At 42.7% G+C, this 22,820-nt stretch overlaps 1 protein-coding gene across 2 annotated transcripts in view; it reads right to left on the bottom strand.

Moving 5' to 3' along the window:
* Positions 1-1,432: 1,432 nt before the first annotated feature.
* Positions 1,433-22,820, bottom strand: part of Elavl1 (ELAV like RNA binding protein 1) — a 43,138-nt gene continuing 21,750 nt past the window's right edge. For both annotated transcript variants that reach the window (XM_057764092.1, XM_057764091.1), the window contains 4 exons: positions 19,012-19,115; positions 14,138-14,291; positions 8,243-8,468; positions 1,433-2,989 (listed from right to left, as the gene is read on the bottom strand). In XM_057764092.1, the coding sequence (XP_057620075.1) occupies positions 2,665-2,989; positions 8,243-8,468; positions 14,138-14,291; positions 19,012-19,115 (809 nt within the window). In that variant the 3' untranslated portion in view covers positions 1,433-2,664. The remainder of the gene's footprint in view (positions 2,990-8,242; positions 8,469-14,137; positions 14,292-19,011; positions 19,116-22,820) is intronic.

Here is a 22,820-nt window from a genome sequence, read left to right as displayed (position 1 = left end):
AACAAAAGGAATGCCCTTATCCTGCTCAATAAAAACAGGATAGATTTCTGTGAAAAAGAAAAATTAAGAATAGTTTCTTGGGTAGTAACTTTTTCTCCATTGCTGGGATGGAACTCAGAGTTTCCTTTTTGCTCTGCAAGCACTTTAATCACATACAGCTCTGGATTCTGGATGTCCCCTTTCTAGAAAGCCTATACAAGCCATCATGAACTCTGAGATAAGGCCCAGCACCTAGTCCCTTAATAGACTGAAAACTGCTTTCAGGAATGCCTTTTCAAAGCTAACTCCTTCTAGACACTGACAAAGAAAGCCTGTCAAGAAATGCACCAACTTTTATCTAGAAGGCTGTTCAGACAGTGGAGACTACACACAATTTCACTTAACTTGAGGTCACCTGCAGAAGCTGGTATGATTTTCCCCTTCCCTCTCATGCTTCTGGTCGGAATGATCACTATGGAGTAAACAGGTGTTTGTGGGGTGGAGATGGTAGTGACTGAGGTGCTAGCTCTGAGCACCAGGTGCTTTAAAGACACAGTCCCTTTCAGGCCTGGGACACCTATGGCTGTAGGAGTGAAGACGAAGCAGGGAAGGGTCAGATGGGGAATCCCACCTTCACTCAGAAGAATGTTGGCCTGAGAAACTGGAAATGCCTATTTTACCAGAACATTCTGGTACTATGGGGAGGAGCACTCTGTAGCAACAGAGCAGGTGACCCCTCCTTTTTTTGGTCAGATCTGGGCAAATGGGCCTTTGGTTCTTGGCTTCAGGTTCTACAGGCTGGGAATTCTGGGAAGGAGTAAGTAGCACTTGGCTCCTGTCAGGTGGGACAAAGCCCTGGTACATGAGGCAATGTCATCAATGGTGGGGAACACTATAGGAAAAACAAGGAAAGGAGGCACAGGGAGGGGATAGGCAGCCTCAAATTGTCCAAGGGTTTCTGACACGATGACATGCTTTAGAGATGGCTGTGCTTGTTGCTCAGTTTTCGACTTAAATAAATGAAACAAAATAGCTAAATATGTAAATAAGTAAACAAATATATAAATGATGCCGTCATATCATGATATCAAATACTAAGTACTAGCCTGCTGTTATACACTCCAGGCTCACATCAAAGTGAAGAGCTGCCAGTTAACTGAGCTAGCCTGTTCTCATTCTCTCCACATGCTAATAAAAATCAGAGCACGGTTCTGAGGGGTGCAGGGGTCAGGCCTTATTTGCTCCGAAGGCCTTCCCTCTGACTTTTCCTACCAGCTCCCAAGTTAAGAACCATTGATCCACAGCTGTGTTTCTACACCTTAGATCCAGAAATCCTTTTTAAATTTTCAGGCAAATGTTTAAGGTCTGACAGACTCCTCCCTGAATGCTGGGCTGTCTGTGCCTTTCCTAGCCAAAAAAGAAAGAAAAGGTAAAACAAAAAACAAAACAAAACTCGAGCAAAACAAAATCAAATTTAATGGTCTTAAATGCAAAAGTAAAAACAAACAAAAAACACAAAAAAGCAAAAGAAAATTAACAGAACAGAACCCCAAACGTCAAGGCAGTTATGAAGAGAACTTTGAGGGTTAATCCTTAAAACTACAAATCAAAGGTTTTTGTTAATAGATAACTGGCAAGAAGTACTTTTCTGCTGAGTGTCCATACAAAAGCAAAATTTCAAAACAAAATCTAAGATTGGAAAAAGTCTAGTGCTCACAAGGAGGGATGCGAGAAATACAATGCTCAAATGTTTCTGTGTCATTAAAAACAGAGCTGTCATTGTGCATTCAAGATAGGTTAAATGGTCTTGGAAACTCGAGAGGTTGCATGAACAACAGTATTTGATGTGTGGGCACCATGCATGCAATGTGTGGACAGACACTCAGGATGTCAGAGGAGTGGGACATCTTCAGGCATGCCTGGAGCTCAGGTCTGACTCTGGAATATACTGGAGCTGCCCTGAAACTCTTTGGTCCGTTCTCATTGGTGCCTGGGCTTATAAAACACCTTTGTGTTCTCTGGAGGGCCTGGCCAAGCCCAACATGTGGAACCCATTATCCTCCCTGGGGAGGGTCCATAGAGTATGGGCCCTGCTGCTGCTGCTCCCAACACCATAGAGTCAGGATTGAATGGGCAGGAGGCAGCAGTGGGACCTGCTGGGGAGGGCAAATTTTCTGTCAACTAAAGCAGAAATTGCTTAAAATGGTGAGGCAGTTGAGAAAACACACTCTCCATCTGTCTAACATCTTTAGGTTAAGAACTAAAACTAAGAAGAAAAAAAAAGATTTTTGTTTCGTTTTAAATCTGGTCTGTGGAGACATCAAATGAAACAGGTGTTAGACAGTCTTAGAAGTTAAAGCATGCTTCAGTTCCACCACCATCCAGAGGGACTGGTTAGTCAATGCAGTCTATTTAGGTTTCGGTTTAATATATACTTTAAAGGAAATAACTTAAGGAACTTAAAATTGGTCTAACATTTGTGGGATTTCAAGCATTTGAACATGTTGGTTGCATCCCAGAGTATAAAAACCTTTTGCACTTCTCATTTAGACTAAGACAAACACTTGTGAAAATTGGCGCAAAATGAGTTGTACACTAACAAAAAAGTTTCAACTTCTTCACTCTTAATTATCTATTCCGTACAAAAAAAGAAAAAAGAAAAGAAAAAAGAAAAGCATGAGCGAGTTATTTGTGGGACTTGTTGGTTTTGAAGGAAACCTGTAAAATTTTGTCCCCCAGGCGGTAGCCGTTCAGACTTGCTATGGCCATTGCAGCTTCTTCATAGTTTGTCATGGTCACAAAACCAAACCCTTTGCACTTGTTGGTGTTGAAATCACGAATCACTTTCACATTGGTGACTGCACCAAAGGGGCCAAACATCTGCCAGAGGATCCCCTCATCAGCGTCTTGCCCAAGGTTGTAGATGAAGATGCACCAGCCCGAGGAAGCATTGCCGGGGACATTGACACCAGAAATCCCACTCATGTGATCTACACCCATAGGGGAGAACCTAGCAAACAGAGAGCACACGTTCAGGTCAAGGTTAAGGCCAGTAGTGTATCTGCACAGGAGGGGTAAGAGGGAGGAAGGATGGGCAGGCCGGGATGATGGTGCACTGATGTAAGGATACTGGGCCTCTCACTGCTCTACAGTCAGCTCTTCCTCTAAGTTACAGATGCTCAAGGCTGGGGTACCACAAGAGTCAAAATGACTTAAAAACGTATTAACTGTGTAAGGTAACAACAATGTTCACTGTGATATTTTCTCCTTTATTATCTTCTTGTCCCATCTTCTCTCAGATCCTGCCTTCTTCCCAAATAGATCCTTCTACTTTCATATAATTCATCTGAATTTGTGCACATAAGAGAAAACATACACTGTCTGCACCTTTGGGTAACTCTCGAAAGGAATCTAGCAAAACAGTGGTGGGGCAGGACCCGTTGTTAGGGTCTGACTCTGAGGTACCCAGCTACTGCCATCCGACAGCAGCAGTACCACCACTTCTGCTATGTGTGCAGCGTATGTGGGGTGCCTTTAGTTGGTTTCTGAGACTTTCCCCATTTTACTTTAGTTTTTGTGTGCTGGGAAAGGAACTGAAGGTGGGCACTGACCACAAGTCCAATCCCATATCCCATATTGAAATTCTGGAAGTTTCTTCCACATGCTCCAGTGCAGCGGACAACACCCTTTGTGTATACAGTAGTCCATGTAGGGGAGAAAGGGCACTCTCTGACTCCCCCAAGTTTAGTCCCTTTTCATTGCTTTCCTGTCCTTTGTTTTTTCTACTTTTTCTTTCTCCCCAAGACAGGCTTTCTCTGTGTAACTCCTGGTTGTCCTGGTTACTCTGTAGACCAGGTTGGCCTTGAACTCAGATTTGCTTCTGCCTCCTGGGTGCTGGGATTAAAGATATATGTCACCATCTCCAGTTTTAGTTCCTTCTCACAGTGATACTTCTGCCTGAGAGGTCAAAGTCCTGTACAGGACACAATAATTCCTTTCCCCTAGCTCTGAACTGGCTCAAACCACCCCACAAGGGCCAGGTCAAGCTCCCGAGGCCTATGAACTCAGTAGATAGAGGAGTATCAGTAACTTGACAAACACAGTGAATTTTTCCCAGTGAAACATCCACCACCACACCCATTCACGTACCTACCTCCTCCCTCATCTCCCCACCATGCCCTCTTTCTTTCTCTTTCTTTCTTTCTTTCTTTCTTTCTTTCTTTCTTTCTTTCTTTCTTTCTTTCTTTCTTTCTTTCTTTCTTTCTTTCATTTTTTTTAAATCAAGACAGGGTTTCTCTATAGTTTTGGAACCTGTCCTGGAACTCTGCTCTGTAGACCAGGATGGCCTCAAACTCACAGAGATCCACCTGCCTGTGAGTGCTGGGATTAAAGGCATGTGCCACCTCCATCCATCTATTTTTCCATTTCTTTTGGGCAACAGGTATCTTACTCTACAGCTCACGCTGGCTCAGGATTCATGGTCCTCTTGCCTCAGCCTGAGTGTTAGGACAACAGGCATGTACACTATTCCTGGCCATAGTGAACTGCTAAGAAATGTGGATGAGAACATGTAGCTACAGTGATAAAGATTAAGGAGAATAATAAAAGAGTAAGCTCTGTTGCCCTCTGTAGGTATTTTTTTGGGGAAACAAAAACAAAAACAAACAAAAAATCCACAAACGACTGGAGGGAAAGTTTAGGAATGTTTGAGGACATAGATAACATCTCTGGAGCAGCACATGACCAAAGAATCATCACCTGCTCCAAAATGATACCAGACTCTGGGCTGTGGGACCCCATGGTTACTTCACTTTCAATGTGGTAAAAGAAGGCTTCAGGGCTAGTTTTAGTGTGGTGAGAAAGAACCAAAATACAGTATTTGTTTTGGTTTTAAAAACTGTGAGAACTGGTTTCAATAGCCATCAATAGGATGTTGCAGTGGTCAGATGGCCTTCTGTGGTTCAGAGACAGTCTTAATGCAGAAAGACTATGGTATTGTTGATGTGGCAACTACAGTGGGCCTTTTATATCTACAGGTTCTCCATATGCATTTCATTTTGTTGTTAATTTTTTTGTTTTTCAAGACAGGGTTTCTCTGTAGCTTTGGAGCCTGTCCTAGAACTAGATCTTGTAGACCAGGCTGGCCTCAAACTTAAAAGAGATCCGCCTGCTTCTGTCTCCAGAGTGCTGGGATTAAAGGTGTAGGCCACTACTGCCCAATTTGTTAATTTTGAGACAGGGTCTCACTATATGTAGATTTAGCTGGCCTGGAACTCACCACTATGGAGAACAGGCCTGGTTCAAACTCACAGAAAGCCATCTGTTCTGTTTCCTGAGTATTGGAACTAAGTACATGCCAGCAAACAAAGCCCCCCCCCCCCCGTTTCCCCCCAGCAGGGTCTAATGTAGCCCAAGCTGGCCTGACTCCCTATGTAGCTAAGGATAATCCTGAACTTCAGATCCTCTTGCCTCCACCTTCCAAGTGCTAGAATGACAGGTTTGTACTAAAACACCTGGTTTATGTGGTGCCGGGAATGGAACCCAGGGCTTCATACATACTGGGTAAGCATTCTTCCAATCAAATGATGTCTTTAGCATTCACATCTGCAATTCGACCAATTCTGAATCAAAAAAGATAATTGGGAGAGGAGGGATCCTTTACATAACTCCCCACAATTTTCTACCTGTCTTAACCATGGACAGATTTTTGGGTCACGACTGCCTGAACAGTATAGTATACTATAGTATACTGTTTCCATGGTAATCACAGAGTGTCAGGTATAAATCATGTGGAGATCTGCAGATGAGCTGAAGAGAAGATGTGTATGGGATCAATGCAAACACCATTCTATTTTATATGTTGGATGATTCTGAAATGTGAGATAGGGATGTGAGGTGGTGTCCTAGAACCAGTCCTCTAATGAACACCAAAAAATGACTATATACTGAAAACACCTAGGGGACTAGTTTACCGTCTTAAGATTCTCCTGCCTCATCATTCCCAGTCCTGGGATTTCAGATATGCACCTCTAGCTAAGAGCTTTTGGACACAAATACCCATCTTCCTCATTCTCATTTCTTAGGGAGATCACCCTCATCATCTCTGATGGACAAAGAATCCTGTCCTGTCTGCCTGCTCTCTGTCCACCTGGGCCTGTCTTCCTTTCCTTATCTCTGTCACATCCAAACCCTGTTCCTCTAGGATTCTCTGGTCTCGTCCCTGAGCAGCTCTTCATGTTACTGTCTGATTACTTAGTTGGAACCGCTCCACTGGCTTTAGACTCCTGAAATGGCCTGATTCTTTCCACGTGCCTCCCCAGCCTGCTTTTAAACCAGAAGGTAGAGGCAGGTCAGTTTTGGAACCAGAGCCAGGCTGAAGACTCTACATGGCTCTACTATGAAAATAATCTTCTCCAAGACAGCTTGTGTAGAAAGAGCAGTATCTACTCAGCCCCAACGCTTAAAACAAAGATGAGAAATCTATAGAGTGAAGCAGAAAAAAAAAAAAAAAAAAAACTTTATCCACCTAAGTCAAGCTTTTGACACCCTGACAAAAATGAAGAAAATGGCACATAAATTTTTTTTCATTGCTCCTAAGGCAGTATTAACACTCTGAACTGACATCTCTGTCAGTGATTCTAAGCTGGTTTTGTTCTAGCTGAGTCTGGCAACTGACAACATTTTAGTAGAAGACAAAAGAATTGAGGAAAGCAGCCTTTCTTCAGGTCAGGGCCTTTAAGCAGCAGACACATAACACTCAGCTATAAATATGACTAAGCAGCTTCAATATAGTATGGCAGCCCTAGCACATCACAAACAGGATACAGCAGCAGCAGATTCATTTGCCAGAATTCAAGAGGTGGAGGCAGAAGGATCAGAAGTTTAAGGCTATTCTCTTTTTCTCTCCCCCGCCCCCTCAAGTTTCTCTATGTAGCTCTGGCAGTCATTTAACTCACTCAGTAGATCAGGCTAGCCTTTAACTCAGAGAGTGCCTGGAATTAATGGCATGCTCCATCAGGCCTGGCTCTAGGCCATTCTTATCCACTAGCTACATGGTGAGTTCTAGGCCATCTTGGCCTATATTAAACCCTGTCTAAAAAGGAAAGAAAAAATGGACAAGGAAGTGGCATAATAAAGGCTTACCTTAAAGTCAGTGATCAAATGAAACTTATAAATAGGTCTTGCCTAAGTACATGTTGACTGCCATCTTTTCTCACAGATACAGGTTTTTTTTTAACATAGTTTTAAAATATATGCATTTATCTATTTTTATATGTGTGTGTGTTTTGCCTGCATGTATGTCTACACACTATGTGTGTGCCTGGTGTCCCCACAGAGCAAAAGAAGGGATTGGATTCCCTGGTACTGGAGTTACAGACAGTTGTAATACAACACCTGTGTGCTGGGAACTGAACCCACATCTTCTGGAAGAGTAGCAATGCTCCTAACTGTTCAGCCATCTCTCCAGGTCCAAGATTAAAAAAAAAAAAAAAAAGAAAAAGAAAAAAGAAAAGAAAAAAAAAGGCACACTAAGGATCGAAGGATTGCAATTCCTGCTGAACTATTCCAGTAATATGACTTCATATTACAGGAACCAAGTACTGGAGCACTACCAGAAGCCAGTGGAGTTGGTGCCACCTTTTCAACTCTGATGACAGACAATGCCTCAGTGGATGTACAGTTGGCCCCCTGCAGCCATGGGCTATCTGTGGACATGACTCACTATAGTCTGGATATACCTGGGAAAAAAAGAATCCATATTGTCTGGGTACAGACTTGCCATTATCCCACAGTTAACACATCACAGCAACTACTTTCATAGAACTTAGACTGAACTAGGTATTAAGAGTTATCCAGTCTATAGGAGGACATGTGTAAGGTGATGTGCAAAGACCTTATAAGAGAGCTGAGCAACCTTGTACTTGGTGCCTACAGAGGACTTGGAACCCACTCTCTGACCACTGATATTAAGGGTCCACTGCAATATTTTCCTTTCCTTTGAAAATGGTTTTGCTTTGTAGTCCAAGTGGTCTTTAAATCTTGATTCTTCTGCCTATGTCTCTCCAGTGATGGAACTGCAGGTGAGTCACCATGCCTAGTGCAGACACACTTCTATAGAGGTGAGGACAAAGCTAGAAAAATATCTGGTAGGATCAGTCTAGCGTTCTCTGAGAAGTCCTCTCAACAAAGGGCTATGTTTAGCTTGAAGGAGTAGTGTAACAGGCTATGAATAGCCTACCAGGATGTCAACCTCTGGACCCACCTGAATCTTTGCGCCTGGTGGTGCACAGGGCCTCCAAACCGCCTAGCAGGCGAGTGGTACAGCTGCGAGAGGAGAGCCATGTTTTTGTTCTGGTTGGGATTGGCTGCAAACTTCACTGTGATGGGCTCGGAGGAACCTGGGGGTTTATGACCATTGAAACTGGTAATTGCCTCTTCTGCTTCCGACCGTTTGTCAAACCGGATAAACGCAACCCCTCTGGATAAACCTTTTTAACAAATCAACAAAAATGGAGTTAGGGGGAAAAACCTTAAGGACAGAAAAACAAAACTGAGAAGCAAAAGTCAAGTTTGTAGGTTGTGGTTCATTCAAACTAGGCACCTACATAATGAAATAAACTGAAAACAACGCCAAATATGCAAACAAATGAATAAAGAAAACAATGACTAATCAAAGATTAAGATTTTAGACTCTCTTTCTAGCTGAAGCAATGATTCCTTGGGAGGAGCAAAGGGGTAAACTTTGCTCTGAAGCACATTCAGAAATGGGTGATGGGAGCCGGGCGATGGTGGCACACACCTTTAATCCCAGCACTCGGGAGGCAGAGGCAGGCGGATCTCTGTGAGTTCGAGACCAGCCTGGTCTACAGAGCTAGTTCCAGGACAGGCTCCAAAGCCACAGAGAAACCCTGTCTCGAAAAACCAAAAAAAAAAAAAAAGAAAGAAAGAAAGAAAGAAAGAAAGAAAGAAAGAAAGAAAGAAAGAAAGAAAGAAAGAAATGGGTGATGGCTGCAAACATTGAAGAGTTTGTTAAAGTATTAAGGTGCCTGCCCATCTTAGTGACATCTTTGAACTGGATTTCTGAATGTGGTCTAGAAGAGAAGGCTACCCCAATCTAACTAAATATTCTCATTCACATGACCAACTAAGGCTAACCTGGATGAGGGTGATCCTTTTTAGGCATTTTTCAGTTTGAGATAGGGCTGGCCTCAAACTCACATGTTGCCTATGATCTTGAACTCCTACTAATATTGTTTCTACCTCTCAAGTGCTTCAATTTCAGGTATGTGTCACTACACCTAGCTTATGTGTGCTAGGGACTGAACTCGGATCCTTCTGCATGTCAGGCAACCACTCTACTAATGGCACTTTATTCCTGGTTTAGGCAAAGACCCTTAGTGCACAGTTAAAGAGTAACAATGACGGCCTAGAGTCTTCGGTGACCTGTGAAGTGAGCATGCTGTCAAATGTTCTCAAGTCTCTTCCCATATCTTGGTACTTCCCCTAATCGAAATGCCATATAATTCATGTGCACAGCAGCCAGGGTTCTTATGGATTCTTTCTTCTGGGTTCAAAGACAACATTGCAAACCCCAACAAAACTTAACCCCTACTTAAAATGCACAGCACGCACTGATTTAGTGATTTCAGACCTAGCAAAATGCCATGCTCTGATTCTGATATTTGAGCTCATTGCTCAACACCTGAAGGAATACCTGAAGACCAATCCTTGTCAGCAGGTGTTGTCCGTATTACTCTTACACAGCAAAATTGACAGCTTGGCTGATCCTGGAAAGCTGAATCCTGACCTAACTTCAGGCCAGTATGATTCAAAGTTGTGGTGGGTTGGTACAAGGTCACCTTTAGAATGACTGTCATTCTATTTCTTTTATTTATTTATTTATTTATTTATTTATTTATTTATTTATTTATTTATTTATTTTTTTGTTTTTCGAGACAGGGTTTCTCTGTGGTTTGTCATTCTATTTTTTAGACCTGTGACCAAGCCGAGGAAAAGCCTGTGTCCAAGAATGGCTTCTTTAGTTTCATGTAATTGCTTTTAAATAAAAACTACCTGAAAAGCTGGGCGGTGGCGGCGCTAGCCTTTAATCCCACCCAGCACTTGGGAGGCAGAGGCAGGCGGATCTCTGTGAGTTCGAGACCAGCCTGGTCTACAAGAGCTAGTTCCAGGACAGGCTCCAAAACCACAGAGAAACCCTGTCTCGAAAAAAAAAAAAAAACAAAAAACAAAAAAACAAACAAACAAAAAACCTACCTGAAAGAAAAAGGGCATAATATCTTATGAAGGAGGTAAAAAAAATTCATGTCTGATGAATTCATACTGCTAAAGATGACTGTGATTTGGGCTTCACTTTATTTTAAAATAAAAACTTTTTTTTCCACACAATTAGTTTTATTATGGTTTCCCTTCCCTGCTGCCCTCATTCCCACTTGTAACTTCATGCTTGCTTTCTCTCATTTTAGAAAACAAACAGGGAAATAAAAACAAACAAACAAACCAACAGGAAAAGAACAAGTATTATGAGACAAAAGTTTCAAAAATATCACTGAGTTAGTTTTCAGTTGGCTGTCTACTGTGAGGCATAGGGACTGCCCTTAATTGTGGTTTATACAATGAGATTCCATTGGAGAAAACTAATTTTTCCTTAGTGAGATGACTGCTTGGTTAGGGATGGGAGATAATGTCCACTTCTCTCTCTCAGTTCCGACATCAGCTAGCTTGGACCTGTGCAAGCTGCTACTATCTCTGAGTTCATATGTGCCTAAGTCCTGCTGTGTCTGGAAAGCATTGCTTCCTTGGTGTCTTCCATCTCCACTGGCTCTTACTGTGACTCTTCTTCAGAAAATTTCCTGAATTGGGCTTCCTTTTTGCTAATGTTTTCAGGATTAACAACAGAAACCAAGAACTGGCACAACTTCCAGATGTGTGAAATAATCACATTCACAATTATGAATAACAAAACAAAAACAAAAAAATAAAAACTAGTTCTAATGACTATGGATGTAAATAATTTTTAAAAGATTTATTTATTTTATTTTATATATGTGAATGCTTTGCCTATGTATATGTATGTGTATCACTGTGTGCTTGGTGTCTGTGGAGGTCAAATGAAGATATCCAATATCCTGGAAATGGCAGCTATGAACTGCCATGTGGATGCTGGGAATTGAAATTGGTTCTTTGGATAAGTAGCAACTACTCTTTAACAATTAAGCCATCTCTCCAGCCCTACACAAAGATTCTTCTTTTAGTTTCTGTGTAAGAGCCCTGGCTGTCCTGGAACTTGCTCTGTAGATCAGGCTGGCCACAAACTTACAGAGATCTGCTTCCCTCTGAGACTAAAGGTGTGAGCTACCACTGAAGATTCTTAAAAAAGAAGATCCAGTTTTTCTTCTTTTTTAAAGGCAGGGAGGGTCCTACCACGCAGCCCTGAATGGCTTTAAACTCACTGAGACCCATTTGCCTCGGCTTCCACAGTGTTGGGATTAAAAATTTGTGCCACCATCTTTGTTTTTTTTTTTTTGTGTGTGTTGTTGTTGTTTTAAACATTTATTTAGGTATTGTATGCCCCTGTATGCATACACATTCAAGTAGACAAACACTCATACACATAAAATAAAAATGTATTTAAAAATAATTGTGGTATTAATCCCAGCACTTGGGAGGCAGGTGAATCTCTGTGAGTTCAAGACCAGCCTGGTCTACAAGAGCTAGTTCCAGGACAGGCTCCAAAGCCACAGAGAAACCCTGTCTCAAAAAACCAAATAATAATAATAATAATAATAATAATAATAATAATAATAATTGTGGTGGTTTGAATGAGTATGCCCCCACAGGTTCATATATTTGAATACTTAGTCCCTAGTTGTTTAAACTATTTGGGAAGGATTAGGAGGTATGACTTTCTTCAAGGAGGGGTGTCACTGGTGGAAGGCTCTTTGCCTTGTGGCTATGGATCACAATCTAAGCCCTCAACTGTTCCTTCCCTCTGCCGTCATAAGTTCTAACCCTTTGAAATCATAAGTCAAATTAAGTCAGAGGATAATGTGAGGAAGCTGGTTCTCTTCTTCCACCACACAAAGCCCATGGACTGAATTTGTTTGTCAGACTTGTGGGCATGTACCCTCACCTACTTAGACACCACGCCAGCTCCAAATGCTATTCTGTTAAGTACTTCATTTTTCCCCCCAGTACTGGGAATGAGACCTGGGACCTTATTCATGGTATGCAGACTCCACCATTGGACCATGGTCCCACCCTTGCTTTTCTGAACTTTAAGTGCTTTTCATCCACAGAACTTAACACAAGTCTTCCCTTTCCACACCCTTCCCTTCCCTGGGAATGTTGAGCCTCATACAGTCTTAGCAAAAGTAGCCTCTCTTTGCAGCAGAAGCTCTGAAGAGCAAGTCATTAACTTTTTACATGGCTTCATCTGTGGAAGGAGGGCTAGGGAAGGGAGGGGAGTCCCGCCACGTTTTTCTTGCTTAGATTGTAGTGTCCTTTGCTAAAGTGGCCGAGAAACAAAGTGAAGGCCAAGAGTAAAGTGTGAAATCATCCTGAGTTCATGGCTAATTAGGGAGAGGGGTGATATTGTGGTATATCTCTTGGACAAAGGAAAGAGACAAAGTCCCTACAAACAGATGAGGGAGCTGACTGTAGAGGTGACACTTTCTGCATGGTGGGGCCAACTATGCCAAAGAAGCAGAGGCGGAGCCTCTAGGAAAAATGGTATGCTCTTGGGGGTGGGGTTCTGTTTCAGTTTCCCACATCCATCAATGCTGGGTCACGACTGATATAGGAGCCATATGCGATCTAGGGAGGAGGCTCAGGGAGAGGAACCTGTGTTGGCTTGGTCACCCACTGGCCAGTGGCTCACTGCTTCTCTCAACAGGTACTTCAGGAACTACTGACAATGTTCAGTGCAAACTGGGGGTGGGAGTTCCTGCTAAATAAATACTTAGCTTGCTGATCATCCAGAGAAAGGAACAAACCTGTGTGAGGGAGACTAGGCCTTTCTGCCACAGACTGCTCAGAGCAGTTGCTTATACCAGGCTATAGATAATACTCAGAGCTCCTGTGACATGTACCTGGGAAGTCTGCAGTGAGCCTAAGCTTGAGACAAAGTGAAACATCAACCCTGTGCAGTCATAAAGAGTGCCACAAGTTGCTCAAATGACTGAGCCACCCAAAGCCAAGGCATGGGGCACAAAGCCTATGGAGAATGTGAAGGGGAGAAAGCAAGAAAACAAACAAGCAAATCCACACAGGCCTTGCTCAGTCTCGGAACAGACTCCTTCTTTCTGGTGCCAGCAAATTCCCATTCATATTGCGGAGATAATGGGTAATGATGCCCCCAGCTGGAGCTGTACTTATCGTTGGACTGGTAATGTTTTGGTTGGGTTGGGACGCAGCATAAGCGTATGTGGTAGTGCTCAGCATTTTTATGTCCAGTCTCTCCACAGTTTGGGGTCCAAGATATGATCTGGGAGGGACCTGCCAAGAGGCGAGGATGGCAGAGACAAGAATTTACTGCTTTCTCTGGAAAGGAGCATCACAATCATGAAGACTGAGGAAGTCCACCTGAAACAGCCAGTGGTGCTGGCTGCAGCTCACTACAAGGTGGGGTCTTGGGACTCTAAGAGGAGACACTGACACCAGGTATTTGTAGTAAGAACTGCAAGTGACAGGTGAACAGCAACCTTTCCAACTATTCCCAGGGCAACGAAAGCTATCTGGGGGTAGAGAGAAGATGCCAGAATTCTGATATTTCTCCTACAAATGTTAGCCTAATGCTGGGTGGCTTCTTCTTTTTATTTCTTTTTCATTTTTTCTGAGAGAGGGTTTCACTATGTCACCATGGCTGGCTTGACACTTGCTATATAAACCAGGCAGATCCCGAACTCAGATCTACCTGCTTTTGCTTCTCCAGTGCTGGGATTAAAGGTATGCACCATTAGCCCTGTCCCCCAGGACTCTTTGAATGCTGGTTCAGTCCCCTAGTCAAATCAAATGAAAACTAATGTCCAATTTGCCCCCTTTTGGAGGCTAACTAATACTATCTTTCTATCTTCCCTAGAACACCTGGTTCTACACTCAGAGAGAAGCCTTTGCTGCCTATCCTAGTTCCTGTCTGTACCTGTGGTCTGATCCACAAGGACCCTGGAGTTGATGATTCGCCCAAACCGAGAGAACATGTCCTCCACATCCTTCTGAGTCATGGTCCTCGGGAGCCCGCTGATGTACAAGTTAGCATCTTTGATGACCTCTGAGCTTGGGCGGGCATAAGACACCTTAAAAAAAAAACAAGTCAGAATTAGGGCTGGCATGTAGCCAAAGTACCATAGGAAGGAACCAAAATTTGGTGTTATGCAAAGCCAATGCTGTGGCATGTAATTACACACAGGACAATCTCATGCAATGGCATTTTCATGGCAGCTCACTATAGGCCAGCAGGGAGCTCAGACACCTTGTAGCATTTTCTCAGTTGGTCCACAGCATCTCTAACAAGCAGAACATTATTCCTATTACACAAAGAAAAAGAGACCATAGGCCCACAGCAGTTGGGATTCAAGTTCATGTTATCTGCTGAAAACAGGACCTACGTCCCCACCTGCACAGAACTTGTGGTATGGCAGACAAAAGCTGAGACCCTCTTGGAAAGGCTGTTATCAACCCTTGCCAACAAGGAAGGCACTACAAAAGTCTATATAAGAATGTTGCACTGAGGGAGGCCCAGTGATCAGCATTTGAATGCTTGGTGCTAATGCTTGTGCTAGGAGAAAGAAAAGGAACCCTAAAGGCAAGCACCCAAAGGTTTTGGGCGTTTTCCCTGGTAGAGGCACTAGAGATAGTAGAGACCTCAAAGACCAGGGGCAGCCTTGTTCTTCAGTGAGACAGTATGGTTAGCAGGAGGCTTTTCTGCCAATAAAGGGCAGAATGGGACCTAAAGCTGAGTCAGAAGCTGGGTACAGAGTTGTGTGTGTGTGAATCAAGTGCTCCAGAAATGGGGTGGGTGATACATGGGGAAGAAGAACTCAGATCTGTGTATTGAGGACATAAAACTGTTTAAACATGGCGAGGAGCTACTAACCTCATGGCTAACATCAGAACTATTGGAGAGCTGGGCAGCAGTCTCTGAGGAAATAAAGCTGTGTACAGTGTATGCTTCACTATCTGTTCTCAGACCTTGGATACCAAGGTCCAACCTGTAGAGCAAGAGCTCTGTGAATACATGGCCACTCCATTTACTAGGGGTTAAAACACACGTGTGACTCTTCTGCTTTTGTCTACAGCCTACCTAGCTTCTCTCTTCACAGAGGCCCAAAGTGTTTATGTCTAGCATCAATCCTGCAGAATGCCCATTCATTCCTGCCCAAAAATAAGTACCCATAACTAAGGGCTTCCAACTTTACAAAAGGACTTGGTGAAACACCAAATTTTGGGCAGAACACTGAAAAAAGAAGGTAGCTTCCCCATTACCAGGGCTGCCAGCTCTTCTAGGTTTTCCCAGGATTAGGCTAGATCAGCAGGGAGTTGCCATCTAGGACCAGTCTACCTTGCTTAGGCTGCATACAGGATCATTTTCTCAGCTTCTGATGAAGAACACAGAGATACAGGCATTCTGAAATTGTGACTGAGTGCCACCAGTAGGGCTAAAGTTCAGGACGAGCACTATCTGTACTTTTCAGAGTCAAATGCTAAGGAAAACTTCAATGCTAATGTCAGACATAACCACAAGAACTATTTGTTCTTTTTAGGCACTGTAAAGTTCAAAGTCAAAACTGAGTCAAATGGAGCAGCACTAGGGCATCTGGCACTGCTATGAGCACATGTCCCCTTTGAGTATATGGACACCAAAAGGACCCTCTAAGTTCTCAGCAACACCTTTTCTTTAGTGTCAATCCAGTGCTTCCTTGTCCTCATCTTGAGAAATCTGTGGGTGAAATATATATATATATATATATATATACATACATAAATAAATGTATATATATATATTCAGATTCATATGTTTAAGCCCTAATCCTCAGGATCATAGAATGTGACCTGGTTTGCATATAAACTTAGTTAAGACAAGTCACACATGGGAGGCTGAAACCATAGTCTGATATAATTGTCCTTATAAAAAGGGAAAACCTGGACCCAGGCACATCCACAAAGGCACAATGTCATGTAGAGATGAAGGTAGTGAACAAGGAGATGCTTTTATAACCCAAGGAATGTCATGGATTGCCAACAACTGTTAGAATTTAGAGAACCTTATGAAAGATCCTTTTCTAGGGCCCCTAGAAAAAAGCCAACTCCACTAACCTTGTTCCAAGACTTCAGAGCAGTGAACCAGTTTCTGCTATTTAGGATATCTGGTCTGGGGTACTATATAAGCAAACTTAAAACTTACCTGAGCAAGTGGTTGTCACAGAACTGTTATCTACTTAATGCACAGCTCCCTTTGTCCCTATACTATATGTACTACATTTACCACAGACTCACACAAACTGTGATTTTATTCAATTAAAATTAGATGATCACCGTTTCTCCTTCAGCACCTAGGACAGTCAGGGGCAACAGTGGCATTCAATAAACACCTACTGAATGACTCAACCACAGTCACTGGTGATAAGAACACACATAATGAATCACAGTGCTCCAGAGATGGGGGCTGGGGATAACAAGTTCAAGGTCAGTACTGGTTATATAGTGAAATCCTGACTCAAAAAAACCTAAAAAACAAAAACACAAAATAACACAATGGGTGACCAAAATGAATGTTCCATTTTCTCAGAGCTCTGTGCTCTAACTTAAGTTTCAGGCACTTATCTTCCACCAAGTGCTGGGAAGGTGCTAAACTGGTGTTAAATGCCAGGTGCCAGAGGATCCAATTTCAAGTCTTGGCCTTCACCCCTCCTCTCTCTTTGCCACATCCTGGGAAAACCATTTCACTTACTGGAGGGAGGGGAGGCTAGAAAGGAAAAAGCCAGCTTCTCATACTCTATGGGGCTGTGGTGAAGACCCTAAGATACCATGTGGAAGAATCTGGCCTTCGATCATCCTGTTAAGTGTGAGTTGTGTGACTCACACACCGCTGGCAGGCCTGTAGAGCTGCACCCAAGCCTGATCAGTCTGTTTCCTTACTATAGTTGCCAGGCTGTCACAGAGAAAAGGTGGTTAGGCATAGAGGAGCAGAACCCGTCACTCTGACCTCGACAACCAGAGTACAACATCAGGACCAATTAGGACACAAGAGACAATTTAGCCATGAAGAGCTGTAATCTGAGGCTGGTCAGATATAAGGTTTTTAGCTTTAGGGACAGAGTATGTCTGGCTTCTGGTTTTCTTCCAGTACAGCTGCTCTTGCTTGGTGCCCCATCTATGAATGACACACCTAGCATCTATAGGTCCTGAGTCTTGAATACTCTTATCCCCCATTCTGGCTTGGTTAAGGCCTTTTCTCTAGATTAACAGGAAATCTTGGAGGATCTCCTATGGTACAGCCTGAGTAGCAGGTAGGAGCCTACTGGTACAGGCTCCCTCAGTCCAACCTGGGCGGTCACATGGGCTCTTGGGTTGATGTTAATATGCATCATGGACATATGTCCATCTGGGACAGGCCACAGAAGACCAGGCAATGACACAATGGGTCTTGTTCTTCATCTTTATTTGGATAATAATTGGTCTGGTCTTTCTCTTGGGTTCCTCTTGAGAAATTTCTACAACTATTTAAATAGCTTGTTATTCAGAAGTCTATGGCTTACATCTGGATTTATGCTAAAAGATGGACAAGATAAAGGTCAAGGTATCAGAAAGACCATGTTAGTGGCTACAAGGTTGGGACTTTGAGTCAAAACAGTATCACGTCACATTTGTGTGCTGGGGCAGGTGGAGGGGGAATAAATGATGCTTATAATATTATATGACAAAAACTAAGTCAGCCCCATATATAGAATAAGACCTCCATAGAAACTTAAGACATGGGGTTGGAGAGATGTCTCAGTGGTTAAGAGCACTGGCTGCTCTTCCAGATGTCCTGAGTTCAATTCCCAGCAACCACATGGTGGCTCACAACCATCTGTAATGAGATCTGGTGCCCTCCTCTGGCATGCAGGCATACATGGAGGCAGAATGTTGTATACATGATAAATAAATCAATCTTAAAAAAAAAAAAAAAAGAAAAGAAACTTAAGACATGATGCACAATGGAATACCTTTCATGGCCAAAACATTGTTCTTTTCCTTGACTCTAGGGCAGGGACATGAGTGCTCTATGTACTGTGTCTCTCTGTTTAGTAAGTCCTGAATTTAGGCACAGCATAACAGGAACTATAAATTCTGGGAACCATTTTAGTAGCTTAGGATCTGAAGCGGTCAAAGGGGCGCCAAAATTTCAGCCAACTGGGTTAGAACTGCAGATGTAGTTGGTAACAGAATTGCATCTGCCATGAAAGGACAGCCTTATTGGGAAGAGTGCTCTTAAATTTGTGGGGGTTGTGGTGACCACGGGTGGCTGTTGTTAAGACAGAATTGTGAGACATCAGTTGGTATCATGCTGTGCGTGAGATGAACACACAACCCTTGAACTCACAAGGGCAGTAGGGCAGGAGATAGAAGTCACCCAGATCTCCATTCCTGACAGCTAGCCCTGACTGGAGGCTCAGGAAAGGTTTGCTTGGTGAAGAAGAATTCTCTGAAGACAAAGGGCTTCAGAGAACATTGAGGAGCTGTTATATGAATCTGGAAGTGCAGTCTCAAGGATGACAAAGGAATAATTCAGGCTGAGGGCCATCATATCTGCCTAAAAGGGGACCTAAGGGATGCCATAGGCAGGGGGTGAGGACTGACTTGGTATACACTCCTTTCCTACAACTTTTCAGAGTGAGACTGAAGAGGTTACCAGTCACTTTGGGATAGTTACTGAAGTGTACATGGACTCCCCAAGCTGCTCTAGAAGCACCAGGCCTCAGAATGACTCCTGTTCAGCGTAGGAATGGATGAGGTGGGACCACACCTCTTTACCTTAATAGTTTTGGACTGCAGCCTCAAGCCATTCAGCGTGCTGATTGCTCTCTCTGCATCCTTTGCAGTCACATAGTTCACAAAGCCGTAACCCAAGCTGTGTCCTATGGAGAGAACATGACAATGGTAAACTAAAATGAAGGGGAGGTACAAGGGCAAGGTCAGAAAAAGAGAAGACAACATATCACAGCAAAATTCCAAGTGAGATACTCTGGGGAACTACTGTTGAGATGATGGCAAACCTTGTCATCTTTGTAATTAACAAAGGTAACCTGTAATTAAAAGGTACTTCAAAACTGAGCCAGTGAGCCAGGCGGTGGTGGCGCACGCCTTTAATCCCAGCACTTGGGAGGCAGAGGCAGGCGGATCACTGTGAGTCCGAGACCAGCCTGGTCTACAAGAGCTAGTTCCAGGACAGGCTCCAAAAACCACAGAGAAACCCTGTCTTGAAAAACAAAACAAACAAACAAACAAAAAACCAAAAACGAGCCAGTGAGAAGGCTCAGCCAGTAAACAGTCTGATGACTTGGGACCAATCCCTAAAACTCACACAGTAGAAGAAATGAATCAAAATATTCTTAATGCGAGCGATAAGAGCATGAGCATATACAAAACAAATATAATGTTGCTCAAAAAAAGAAATAATAATGTGCTACTGACTGCATCCTGAGAAAGGCTGCCCAGCAGTCCCAGAGGTGCTGGCTGTATTATGGAGCCTGACAAAAGGAGGTGATAATAGCCAGTGGCCAGAGCCTGTTGATTCTCTGAAACCTGAATTGCCGGAGTGTAAAGGTCTTCTGGGTTCTGGCACCATCTAGTACTGGTTCCCTTTCTTTCCTGAGTCTGGGGAAACTAAACCCAGTGAAAGGATGGGAGAAACAAACTGAGAGAATCCTATGCCTGCCAAGTGGTCCTGGCCATAGGTTCACAACCCTGGTCAAACTCCCTCAGCTTCTCCTGGAAGCAGAGTCCACTCTAACAATGTAATCAGCACATATTTGGAAATGAGAGGTGAGAGGAATGACAACTAAGGCAGCAGCAAAGGATCCCAATGTCTATATTTAGGACATTTAGGAACACCTACCTGTCCACCTAGGAAGGAATACAGCATGTAAGGAGAGGCCCATGAAGATGAAGCTACTGGAGTGATAGGAAGGAGCCTTAGCTAAGACCTCTTACTGAGGGAGATTTGAACTTGACTCACATATTGCTAGTTCATGCAAGCACTTTTCATTCTGTTCTGGGTTCCTGAGAGAATAGCTGTATGACAAGCCCACTGGATGCAGAGACGAGATCTCTGTGTTGTGAGTCTGATGCAATCAGAACCCAGGAAGTCACCCCCTTTGCTGATAACAAGACCTGAACCAAGGAGAGAACCTAAAGCGTGCTTACTATTTTTTGTTTTATTGGCACTTTCCAATACTTAATTTTAAAAATTATTTTACTGTATTTGTGTGCATGTGTATTCATGTGTACCCATGCCACAGCAAACATTTGGAAAATAAACACATTCAAAGAATCAGTTTTCTCCTTCCACCATGTTGGTCACAGGTACAAAACTCAGGTTGAAAAGGTTAGTGGCAAGCACTTTTACCTGCTGAGCTTACCAATCCAACCTCCTCAGATAATGCATGCTATTATTCTCTCTTTGAATTGTTTGAATGCTGAGGAAAGAGCAACAGATGCTAAAAGATATTTGTTTATAAATGCTGCTGAACTAATCCAACATAGATATTTTGAAAATACCTTGACTTTAAAATTTGGATCTAAGGACATGATGCTTTGGAAAGGAGTTTCTTCTTTTGTTTTCACAGAGGTGAAACCCTGTGAATTGCTTCCATCCCAATATGGTATGATAGACCACGCCCTCCTGAAAGGTTGCTGTTAACACCTTCAAAAAATCACTTCACTCAACTGACAACTGAGATGAACCTAGCACATAGGTTATACCCTGAAATATCTGGTTAACAGCGCCCCCCATTCAGCAGGAAGCAGTTTGGAGAGAAATAACTACGTCCATATTCCCAAATATTGTTTATAAATGTTCTTTTACATTTAAAGGGGGATATGATATAGGTATGAATAATTTGCATTGATATGGATTTTGCTTTAGTGATTTAAATTTAAGGTCAATTTTGTTACATGTATAAGTATTTCTGATATTGATTAAGGTATTGTGATTGTGTAGCTCATGTAAAAATGTTATGTATATAAGTTGTTAATGAATAGTTATCTATAATAGTCATTTGTAGTCATGCTAGATTTTCTAGATGTACATAGATATATTTTAGATAGACATTCTTCATATCTTTCAAAGACTATGGAATATGCTATTTAATGTTTTAATAACTTAGGGTTTTTCATGACAATGAGACACTCTGCTCCTGGCAGCACCAATCTACTTCAAGAAGAAGATGGGCATCAAAGAGGATCCTTATGGAGTTTGATAGCCATTTTGGCAAGAAACTGCTCTTGCCTGGCCTGTTGCATAAGCTGGACACAGAGAACCCGCAGAGAGAGGACTACTGACCTTGTGTAAAGGTGAGATGATCTTTTGGGGTTCCTGATTCATGAAAGAGTCTGCGAGACATTCTGCAGGATACAGCAGATAGTGACTGAACTGCCTTTGAAATTTCCTGCTTCATGGAAATGTCTGCTGGAAATTATGGGCCTGTAGGCCAAAGATGGATGCCCCAACGGTACAGAGAAACTTTGGGCGACTGTCAAGGCAGCGAGATGTCTCTGTCATTTCTAGAGTTTGAAAGTTGCTCATTTCTTGTTTGCTTAGGTAATATTGTATCTTTCTGGAGTCTTTGATGGAGTTGAAGAATGGTTAGTTATAGTTATAGCTTTCCTTAGTTATGATAAAGATAAAATAGATGTAAATATTGTAATTTTTACTTGATAACTGTTTTGTTATATGTAATTTTGCTATGTTAAAGTTAAAGCCTTCCTTTTTTTTGTTGTTGTTTAAACAGAAAAAGGGGAAATGATGGAGGAAGGTCATTGGTTAAAAAATAAAGAAACTGCTTGGCTCTCATAGGTTAGAACATAGGTGGGTGGAGTAAACAGAACAGAATGCTGGGAGGAAGAGGAAGTGAGCTCAGACTCGACAGCTCTCCTCTCTGGGGCAGATGCGATGAAGCTCCGACCCAGGATGAACGTAGGCTAGAATCTTCCCGGTAAGCGCACCTTGGGGTGCTAGACACCTTATTAGAAATGGGCTAGTCCAGGTGCGAGAGTTAGCCGAGAAGAGGCTAGATATAATGGGCCAAGCAGTGTTTAAAAGAATACAGTTTGTGTGCTGTTATTTCGGGGCATAAGCTAGCCGGGCAACCAGGAGCTGGGGCGGCAGGAACACAGCCCGCAGCTCCTACTACATAGAAGGAACATTCTTATTTGCTGATTTACTACTTCCAGGAAGGTTCTATGGAAATAGCAAGTGAGCAGAGTGATGCAAGGTAGTCATCTCTGTGGAGCTTATAAACATGGGATACAGAATTCTAGACAACCACTGTGATGATGGGATAATATGACGTCCAGCAGGGATGGAAGATGTCCAGATAGGAAGAACAGTTTGCTATATAGCTCACAGTACAATTACTTATAGTGGATATATAATAGGGTTTGAAAGAAAATGTATCTAATGGCAAATTATGTGTAATTTGAGTTTTATTTCCTACTTGTAATGTCTATTGTTTTATTGTTTCTGTTGCTTTTTGTTGTTGCTGTTGTTTATTTGTTTTTGAGAGAGGGTCTTACTATGTAGGCTGATTCTGCCTCTAAAGTGCTGAGATTAAAGGTATGTG

This window comes from Chionomys nivalis, chromosome 3 (assembly GCF_950005125.1).
Source record: "Chionomys nivalis chromosome 3, mChiNiv1.1, whole genome shotgun sequence".
NCBI lineage: Eukaryota > Metazoa > Chordata > Mammalia > Rodentia > Cricetidae > Chionomys > Chionomys nivalis.
Note: the sequence above shows the minus strand (reverse complement) of the source record. Positions and strands in the feature narration are given on the sequence as shown.